This window comes from Tachyglossus aculeatus, chromosome 5, assembly GCF_015852505.1.
Source record: "Tachyglossus aculeatus isolate mTacAcu1 chromosome 5, mTacAcu1.pri, whole genome shotgun sequence".
NCBI classification, from domain to species: domain Eukaryota; kingdom Metazoa; phylum Chordata; class Mammalia; order Monotremata; family Tachyglossidae; genus Tachyglossus; species Tachyglossus aculeatus.
In genome coordinates, this window is record NC_052070.1 from 72,506,321 (window position 1) to 72,517,288 (window position 10,968).

The 10,968-nt window shown below is 41.4% G+C and overlaps 1 protein-coding gene across 1 annotated transcript in view; it reads right to left on the minus strand.

Annotated features, from left to right (window-relative positions):
* Window positions 1-6,488, minus strand: part of HEXA (hexosaminidase subunit alpha) — a 63,702-nt gene extending 57,214 nt beyond the window's left edge. The window contains exon 1 of the mRNA XM_038746384.1: window positions 6,416-6,488. Coding sequence (XP_038602312.1) covers window positions 6,416-6,473 — 58 coding nt within the window. The 5' untranslated portion in view covers window positions 6,474-6,488. The remainder of the gene's footprint in view (window positions 1-6,415) is intronic.
* Between the last annotated feature and the right edge of the window lie 4,480 nt (window positions 6,489-10,968).

The window sequence follows — 10,968 nt, forward strand, 5'->3', positions numbered from 1 at the left end:
AATTAATGCCAGTCAGTCAGGCCATTTCTGGGCCTATCGAGGAATTATTTCTATTAACGTCCGTCAGCCAGTCGGATAGGCGGTTTAGGTGCCGTCTATGAATTAATGCCAGTCAGTCAGGCGATTTCTGGGCCTGTCGAGGAATTATTTCTATTAACGTCCGTCAGCCAGTCGGATAGGCGATTTCTGGGCCTATCTAGGAATTAATGTCAGGCAATTTAGGTGCCATCTATGAATTAATGCCAGTCAGTCAGGCGATTTCTGGGCCTGTCGAGGAATTATTTCTATTAACGTCCGTCAGCCAGTCGGATAGGCGGTTTCTGGGCCTATCTAGGAATTAATGTCAGGCAATTTAGGTGCCATCTATGAATTAATGCCAGTCAGTCAGGCCATTTCTGGGCCTGTCGAGGAATTATTTCTATTAACGTCCGTCAGCCAGTCGGATAGGCGGTTTAGGTGCCACCTATGAATTAATGCCAGTCAGTCAGGCGATTTCTGGGCCTGTCGAGGAATTATTTCTATTAACGTCCGTCAGCCAGTCGGATAGGCGGTTTAGGTGCCGTCTATGAATTAATGCCAGTCAGTCAGGCGATTTCTGGGCCTGTCGAGGAATTATTTCTATTAACGTCCGTCAGCCAGTCGGATAGGCGATTTCTGGGCCTATCTAGGAATTAATGTCAGGCAATTTAGGTGCCATCTATGAATTAATGCCAGTCAGGCCATTTCTGGGCCTGTCGAGGAATTATTTCTATTAACATCCGTCAGCCAGTCGGATAGGCGGTTTAGGTGCCACCTATGAATTAATGCCAGTCAGTCAGGCAATTTCTGGGCCTGTCGAGGAATTATTTCTATTAATGTCCATCAGCCAGTCGGATAGGCGATTTCTGGGCCTATCTAGGAATTAATGTCAGTCAGGCGATTTAGGTGCCGTCTATGAATTAATGCCAGTCAGTCAGGCGACTTCTGGGCCTGTCGAGGAATTATTTCTATTAATGTCTGTCAGCCAGTCAGATAGGCAATTTAGGTGCCATCTATGAATTAATGTCAGTCAGTCAGGCGATTTCTGGGCCTGTCGAGGAATTATTTCTATTAACGTCCGTCACCCAGTCGGATAGGCGATTTCTGGGCCTATCTAGGAATTAATGTCAGTCAGGCGATTTTGGTGCCATGTATGAATTAATGCCAGTCAGTCAGTCAGGCGATTTCTGGGCCTATCGAGGAATTATTTATATTCATCATCATCATCAATCGTATTTATTGAGCGCTTGCTATGTGCAGAGCACTGGACTAAGCGCTTGGGAAGTACAAGTTGGCAACATATAGAGACGGTCCCTACCCAACGGTGGGCTCACAGTCTAAAAGGGGGAGACAGAGAACAAAACCAAACATACTAACAAAATAAAATAAATAGAATAGATACGTACAAATTAAATAAATAGATGGAGTAATAAATATGTACAAACCTATATACGTTAATGTCTGTCAGCCAGTCGGATAGGCGGTTTAGGTGCCATCTATGAATTAATGTCAGTCAGTCAGGCGATTTCTGTGCCTGTCGAGGAATTGTTTATATTAATGTCTGTCAGCCAGTCGGATAGGCGATTTCTGGGCCTACCTAGGAATTAATGTCAGTCAGGCGATTTCTGTGCCTGTCGAGGAATTATTTATATTAACGTCTGTCAGTCAGATAGGCCATTTCTGGGCCTACCTAGGAACTATTTATATTAATGCCTGTCAGCCGGTCAGATAGGCGATTTCTGGGCCTATCTAGGAATTATTTATATTAATGTCAGTCAGATAGGCGATTTCTGGGCCTACCTAGGAATTAATGTCTGTCAGTCAGTCAGCTAGGCCATTTCTGGGCCTATCCAGGAACTATTTATATTAATGCCTGTCAGCCAGTCAGATAGGCGATTTCTGGGCCTATCTAGGAATTATTTATATTAATGTCAGTCAGATAGGCGATTTCTGGGCCTATCTAGGAATTAATGTCTGTCAGTCAGTCAGCTAGGCCATTTCGGGGCCCGTCTAGGAATTATTTTTATTCATGTCAGTCAGATAGGCAATTTCTGGGCCTATCTAGGAATTATTTATATTAATGTCTGTCAGCCAGTCGGACAGGCAATTTAGGTGCCTATCTAGGAATTATTTATATTAATCTCAGTCAGGCGATTTCTGGGCCTATCGAGGAATTAATGTCTGTCAGTCAGTCAGATAGGCAATTTCTGGGCCCGTCTAGGAATTATTTTTATTCATGTCAGTCAGTCAGATAGACAATTTCTGGGCCTATCTAGGAATTATTTATATTAATGTCTGTCAGCCAGTCAGATAGGCGATTTAGGTGCCTATCTAGGAATTATTTATATTAATGTCAGTCAGATAGGTGATATCTGGGCCTACCTAGGAATTAATGTCTGTCAGTCAGTCAGATAGGCAATTTCGGGGCCTATCTAGGAATTATTTATATTCCAGTCAGTCAGATAGGCAATTTATGTGCCTATCGAGGAATTATTTATATTAATGCCTGTCAGTCAGATAGGCAATTTCTGGGCCTATCGAGGAATTTAATGTCTGTCAGTCAGTCAGATAGGCAATTTCTGGGCCCGTCTAGGAATTATTTTTATTCATGTCAGTCAGATAGACAATTTCTGGGCCTATCTAGGAATTATTTATATTAATGTCTGTCAGCCAGTCAGATAGGCGATTTAGTTGCCTATCTAGGAATTTTTTATATTAATGTCAGTCAGATAGGCGATTTCTGGGCCTATCTAGGAATTAATGTCTGTCAGTCAGTCAGATAGGCAATTTCGGGGCCTATCTAGGAATTATTTATATTAATGTCTGTCAGCCAGTCAGATAGGCGATTTCTGGGCCTATCTAGGAATTAATGTCTGTCAGTCAGTCAGATAGGCAATTTCTGGGCCCGTCTAGGAATTATTTTTATTCATGTCAGTCAGGCAATTTCTGGGCCTGTCCAGGAATTATTTTTATTCATGTCAGTCAGTCAGGCAATTTCTGGGCCTATCTAGGAATTATTTATATTAATGTCTGTCAATCAGTCAGGCAATTTCTGTGCCTACCTAGGAATTATTTATATTAATGTCTGTCAGTCAGATAGGCAATTTATGTGCCTATCATCTAGGAATTATTTATATTAACGTCAGTCAGTCAGATAGGCCATTTCTGTGCCTGTATAGGAATTATTTATATTAATGTCTGTCAGTCAGATAGGCAGATAGGCAGTCAGATAGGCAATTTCTGTGCCTGTCTAGGAATTATTTATATTAATGTCTGTCAGTCAGATAGGCAATTTATGTGCCTATCATCTAGGAATTATTAATATTCATGTCAGTCAGTCAGATAGGCAATTTCTGTGCCTGTCTAGGAATTATTTATATTAATGTCTGTCAGTCAGATAGGCAATTTCTGAGCATATCTACAAACTATTTATATTAATGTCTGTCAGTCAGACAGATAGGCAATTTCTGTGCCTATCTAGGAATTATTTATATTAATGTCTGTCAGTCAGATAGGCAATTTATGTGCCTATCATCTAGGAATTATTTATATTCATGTCAGTCAGTCAGATAGGCAATTTCTGTGCCTGTCTAGGAATTATTTATATTAATGTCTGTCAGTCAGATAGGCAATTTCTGAGCCTATCTACAAACTATTTATATTAATGTCTGTCAGTCAGATAGGCAATTTATGTGCCTATCATCTAGGAATTATTTATATTCATGTCAGTCAGTCAGATAGGCAATTTCTGTGCCTGTCTAGGAATTATTTATATTAATGTCTGTCAGTCAGGTAGGCAATTTCTGAGCCTATCTACAAACTATTTATATTAATGTCTGTCAGTCAGTCGGGTAGCCAATTTCTGTGCCTATCTATGAATTATTTATATTAATGTTTGTCTGTCAGATAGGCAATTTATGTGCCTATCATCTAGGAATTATTTATATTAATGTCCATCAGTCAGTCAGATGGGCAATTTCTGTGCCTACCTAGGAATTAATGTCTGTCAGTCAGATAGGCAATTTCTGTGCCTATCTAGGAATTATATTAATGTCCGTCAGTCAGTCAGTTAGGCAATTTCTGTGCCTGTCTAGGAATTATTTGTATTAATGTCCGCCAGTCAGTCAGATAGGCAATTTCTGGGCCTGTCTAGGAATTATTTATGTTAATGTCTGTCAGCCATCAGTCAGATAGGCAATTTATGTGCCAATCTAGGAATTATTTATAGTAACGTCAGTCAGTCAGTCAGGCAATTTCTGGGCCTATCTAGGAATTAATGTCTGTCAGTCAGTCAGGCAATTTGTGTGCCTATCTAGGAATTATTTATAGTAATGTCTGTCAGTCGGTCAGTCAGTCAGATAGGCAATTTCTCTGCCTATCTATGAATTATTTATATTAATGTCTGTCAGTCAGGCGATTTATGTGCCTGTCTAGGAATTATTTATATTAATGTCTGTCAGTCAGTCAGATAGGTGATTTCTGTGCCTATCTATGAATTATTTATATTAATGTCAGTCAGTCAGATAGGCAATTTATGTGCCTATGAATTATTTATATTAATGTCTGCCACTCAGTCACTCAGATAGACAATTTATGTGCCTATCTATGAATTATTTATATTAATGTCTGTCAGTCGGTCAGTCAGATAGGCGATTTATGTGCCTATCTATGAATTATTCATATTAATATCAGTCAGTCAGATAGGCAATTTATGTGCCTATCTATGAATTATTTATATTAATGTCTGTCAGTCAGTCAGATAGGCAATTTATGTGCCTATCTAGGAATTATTTATATTAATGTCTGTTTCCCCATGTATACCATAGGCTCATTGTGGGCAGGAAACGTGTCTACCAACCATGTTGCATTGTACTGTCCCAAGCATTGGTACAGTGCTCTACACACAATAAGTGTTCAATAAATCCCATTGATCAATGGCGGGCGGCAGTTCAGTCAGTCAATCAGTCGGTTGTATTTATTGAGCGCTTCCTGTGTGCCCAGTACTGGACTAAGCACGTGATCATGGGTTCAAATCCCGTCTCCGCCAATTGTCAGCTGTATGACCTTGGGCAAGTCACTTCACTTCTCTGGGCCTCAGTTACCTCATCTAGACTGTGAGCCCGCCGTGGGGTAGGGACCGTCCCTATATGTTGCCAACTTGTACTTCCCAAGCACTTAGTACAGTGTTCTGCACACAGTAAGTGCTCAATAAGTACGATTGAATGAATGAATGAATGAATGGAAAATAGGGATGGAGACTGTGAGCCCCCCGTGGGACAACCTGATCACCTTATATCCTCTCCAGTGCTTGCAACAGTGCTTTGCACATAGCACTTATCAAATGCCATAAGCAGCGTGGCTCAGGGAAAAGAGCACAGGCTTTGGAGTCAGAGGTCATGGGTTCAAACCCTGGCCCCACCAATTGTCAGCTGTGTGACTTTGAGCCAGTCACTTCACTTCTCTGGGCCTCAGTTACCTCATCTGGAAAATGGGGATGAATACTGTGAGCCCCCCATGGGACAACCTGATCACCTTGTATCCTCTCCAGTGCTTACAACAGTGCTTTGTACATAGTAAGTGCTTAATAAATGCCATAAGCACTGTGGCTCAGTGGAAAGAGCATGGGCTTTGGAGTCAGAGGTCATGGGTTTGGAGTCAGATGTCATGGGTTCAAACTCTGGCTCCGCCAATTGTCAGCTGTGTGACTTTGGACAAGTCACTTAACTTCTCTGTGCCTCAGTTACCTCATCTGTAAAGTGGGGATTAAGACTGTGAACCTCCCATGGGACAACCTGATCACCTTGTAACCTCCGCAGCGCTTAGAACAGTGCGTTGCATATAGTAAGCGCTTAATAAATGCCATCATTATTATTATTATTATTATTATTACTAGTCGGCGCTGTGGGGCTGCCAGGGGGAAATGAATAAAAGGGAGTAAGTCAGGGTGACACAGAAGGAAGTGGGAGAAAAGGAAATGAGGGCTTAGGGCTCCGAAGCAGCATGGCTTTGGAGTCAGAGGTCATGGGTTCAAATCCCAACTCCGCCAACTGTCAGCTGTGTGACTTTGGACAAGTCACTTAACTTCTCTGGGCCTCAGTTCCCTCATCTGTAAAATGGGGATTAAAACTGTGAGCCCCCCTGGGGACAACCTGATCACCTTGTAACACCCCCCCAGCGCTTCGAACAGTGTTTTGCACATAGTAAGCGCTTAACAAATACCATCATCATTATTATTATTACCCCCCTTTTCTTCTTCCTCTTGTCTGTAAAGGATTTTAGTGCCTGTCTCCTCAGCTAGATTGTAAACTCCTTGAGGACAGGGATCAGGTCTACTCTATTGTCCTCTCCCAAGTGCTTAGGGCAGGACATACAGTAAGTAGATAGAGATGGTACCTACCCAACAACGGCCTCACTGTCTGGAAGTTCACTGTGGGGGCCAGAAGGACGGGTGCCATCACTCTTTCAGGTTTACAGTGGTGAGCTGATGAGGGGAATTGCAGTTGAAGGGATTATAGAAAACCTTTATGACAGTAATCAATGTGAGACCCTGGAAGGCAGAAGGAATATGGAAAAACTTTCTGACATTAATCAGTCTGAGACAAGAGAGGGGTTGCAAAATTTCTGGATCCTCTACAGTGTAAGTTATTCATTGTGAGATCAATTCAACTACCTGAGTCAGTCTTTCATAACCTTCTACTGGCCACACCATTAATCAGTCGATAGTATTACATGGTTATTCTGTACAGAGTACTGTACTAAGCATTTGGAGCGTACAATAGAATCAGACACAGAAGTTTGCAATCTAGAGTGGCCGCTCCCCTGTTAATCCTCATGCAGGGGAAATTTATTCAGTCTTCTTTCACCCTTTCACCCTCCTTCCACTCATCTGAGCTATTGCAAAATTCTTCCAATCTTTCTTTAGTAAAGCCTCAGGCATCCGCTCTTTCCTCCCAATTCCCCTGACCTAGTAAGGACCCTTAAGGAACTCCCTTACCCAACACAGAGATATTAATCTGCCAATTATTGGCACCTTCTCCTCCTCCTGGAAACTAGTTTTAGGTTAACTTCCAGCGGTTTTATTTTCTCATTTCTGTAAATTGGAGGCAATCTTTTCCTGTTGTTCTTAATTTCAATTATTCCCAGGGGCACAGAAGCCCTGGTGCTGGCTGTGACTGCCGGTTCGGGTTTCCTCTGCAGGGCAGTCCTTCTATCAGTAGCTGTGGTCAACCTGCATCTAGAATTTTCACCGTTTGCTTTAAGGCACTCAGTCAGCTCTCTTCTTCACCCCCTACACCCCACCTTGCACTCTTCATTCCTCTCAAGATGACCTGTACCTGTTCTTGGTTCTACTGCCACCAACCTCTTGGCCTTTCCCCCTGCCTGGGGAAATTTCTTCCCACTTCAAATACAACAGAGCAGAATTCTCCCCATCTTCAAAGCCCTCCTGAAATCAACTCTCCAAGATGCCTTCCCCAAATAATCTGTAATTTCCCCAGGTCATATCCCCCCAACTGCAACTTCGACACTGCTGCGGCTCCTAAGCACTGGCAATCACCCAAAGCACCTGTATATATGTATATATGTTTGTACATATTTATTACTCTATTTATTTTATTTGTACATATCTATTCTATTTATTTTATTTTGTTAGTATGTTTGGTTTTGTTCTCTGTCTCCCCCTTTTAGACTGTGAGCCCACTGTTGGGTAGGGACTGTCTCTATTTGTTGCCAATTTGTACTTCCCAAGTGCTTAGTACAGTGCTCTGCACATAGTAAGCGCTCAATAAATACGATTGATGATGATACAAATATCTTACCTAGCCTATAACTGTCAGTCGATTGCATTTATTGAGCGTTTACTGTGGGGAGAGCACTGTACTAAGCACGGGGAAGAATACAATGCAACAGTAAACAGGCACACTCCCTAACCAGAAGGAGCTTACAGTCTAGAGGGGGAGACAGACATTAATATCAATAAATACATTACAGATATGTACATGGTAAACAGGCACACTCCCTAACCAGAAGGAGCTTACAGTCTAGAGGGGGAGACAGACATTAATATCAATAAATAAATTGCAGATATGTACATAAGTGCTGTGGGGCTGCGAGAGGGAAATGAATAAAAGGGAGCAATTCAGGGTGACACAGAAGGGAGTGGGAGAAAAGGAATTGAGGGCTTAGGGCTCCTCAGGTACATAACCCCCTTTCCTTCTTTCTCTTGCCTGTAAAGGGTTTTAGTGCCTGTCTCCTCGGCTAGATTGTAAACTCCTTGAGGACAGGAATCAGGTCCACTCTGGCAGGGCATAGAGTAAGTGCCCAATAAACATTGATTAATTGAATTCTGAATCCCACTGGGTAACCTAGGCCTGCACTTCTCACAACTGTCTCCCTAAAATGTAAAAAGTTTACTAGTTGTCACTCTCTCCTACGTTCTCCTTTCTAGGTATCAGTCCCTGCTTGTTTTTTATATGCTATTATAAATGCTATTTTTTTAAAATATTCTCCTGCTATTTTTTCTTGTCAATCTTCCCTGGTCTTGAGTACCTTTTTCAATATATGTAGCAGAAGGCCTTCTGCAGTAATCTAAACACCTCAAAAACTGGCCTAACTTCTTGTTTGCATTTCCCTGAGTCTCATTTCTGAATGTAAACGTTGTGTTTATTTGTTATAGTTATGTGGCAAAATACTTCAAACTGGCGTAAATTCTCCAATTCTCTAACTCTACTCCAACACCCACATGGAAAGAGAACTTTAATGGGTATATTTAACTCTTTAATATAGTACACTATAAAAAGTGTGTTTGTGCAATTGCACCTCATAGTTGTCAGCCCCTCTTTTTTATAGATGCCATTTAGATCAGGCAATGATTATATCTTGAAATCACTCCTGGAATAGTCATGCAGTTAATTATACATAACCGTGGTTTATCAACTTAACATTACAGTGTGGAAGTGAACCTAAAATATAAATTTTCCTCAGACAAATTTAAAGTGTTTCCGAAAATATTACGTTAAAAGTTCAGTTTTTTGTGGTTTTTTTCAGTTATTTGTTAAATGCTTACAATGTGCCAGGCGCTGTAATAAATGCTGGGGTAGATTCAAGCTAATCAGATAGATCCCACATGGGGTTTACAATCTTAATTCCCATTTACAGATGAGATAACTGAGGCACAGAGCATCAGGGTTACACAGCGGGCAAGTGGTGGAGTTAGGATTAGAACCCAGATCTTTCTGACACTGGGCCACGCGGCTTCTCAGCTTGTTCTCAGTTCAGTTTGTTGAACTGATATCATTGATTTTGAAGCTAAAATACAAAGCAGGACTTAGTCCCCCTTTTGCACTGTTAGGCTAGGATAGATTTAAGGGGAAATTAAGACCAAGAAAATAATAATAATTGTGGTATTTGTTAAATGCTTGACTGTGTGCCAAACACTGTGCTAAGTACTGGGGTGGGTTCAATCAAATTGGATACAGTCCCTGTCTATGAGGAAGGGCGAACAGTTATTTAATCTCCGTTTTACAGATGAGGAGACTGCAGCACAGAGAAGTTAAGGTACCTATTTAAGGTCACATAGAGGGCAAGTGACAGAGCTGGGATTAGAACTCAGATTGGGGCCCAGAAAATAAATTGTTTTTTTCCATTTTTAACACTTGTGACTGGCAAAATTTCTAACAAGAATTAAATCCATTTCTGAAGGCAGCCCTGGACCGGTGGACCCAGTTTAAAAAAAAAACAAAAACAAATAGTAGGAGTAATAGTATTTATTGAGCATTTACTATGTGCAGAGCACTGTGCTAAACACTGGAGAAGAGTACCCAGATGGGAATTAGACCACGGTCTGTGTCCCTTGTGGGGCTGACGATCTAAAAGTATGTCGGGAAGAGACACAGATTCATGATCACCTTTGCTTGTTGTGGCATACATAGTATAGTGATTAATTTATTGTCTATAGGTCCCAGACGGGGTGGGCTGAAAGATGTGAGGAGAGTTATATCTCCTTATATCTTACATTACACTTGTTCAGCCAGGAAAAAGAGACTGCTTGATTCCTTAGAGTCAATGGCGCATTCATGTAAAACCCGAAGAGGACCGTTCCACCATTAGGATAACATGATGTTCTTTTCAGAAGGACACTTAGTGCAGATTTCTCCTATTACTTCCATCCAAAGAACAATTCCTTAGATTGCTTTCAACCCAGTCTTCATTAAATTTACTATATTTGTGGCTGAAAAATCAGTTGAAGACCCTTCTGGCAGTGCTAGAAATTCTGCCCTCGTTTTTCCTCTTTTATTTTTTTGTTGCTTATTATGACTGTCTGTTGGTTCGATGGGCACTGATTGGCAGCAGACAGGTGATTTATGCCACGCTTTGACAGTTCATTACGAACACCGCAGCCTAGTTACATGTGGCATTAAGACAATATTGTTATTAAGTAGCCTGTGGTGGGATGTTGCATCACTGCTGGTATCTGACAGCAAGGTAATGGATCTGGAATAGAATAGATTATGGACAGCCTTTAATGTTTAATAATGACTTCACTGTCCATTATTGCCAATTTTTTTAACATTGGATGCCAGTGGTGAAGGCAGCCTTTAGCCTCCCTACATACAGGGACCGTGTCTAATTCAATCAAACCAATCAATCAATCAATCGTATTTATTGAGTGCTTATTATGTGCCGACCACTGTACTTGCACTTGGGAGAGTGCAATACAACCGAATTGGCAGACATCTTCCCTGCTTATAAAGAGCTTAGAGTCTAGATGGGGAGACAGACGTTAATTCTCCCCTATGTGTTCTCTCCTAGTGCTCAGAACAACGCTCCGCACCCAACGCTTAATAATTACCACCACTGCTACCAAAGATGGTTTTTGAACGGGCATTTTGATGCTCATTCATCTTAGCCCAAAACTCAGAAGCCATTCCCAAAAGTGCCATCCGTTATTAG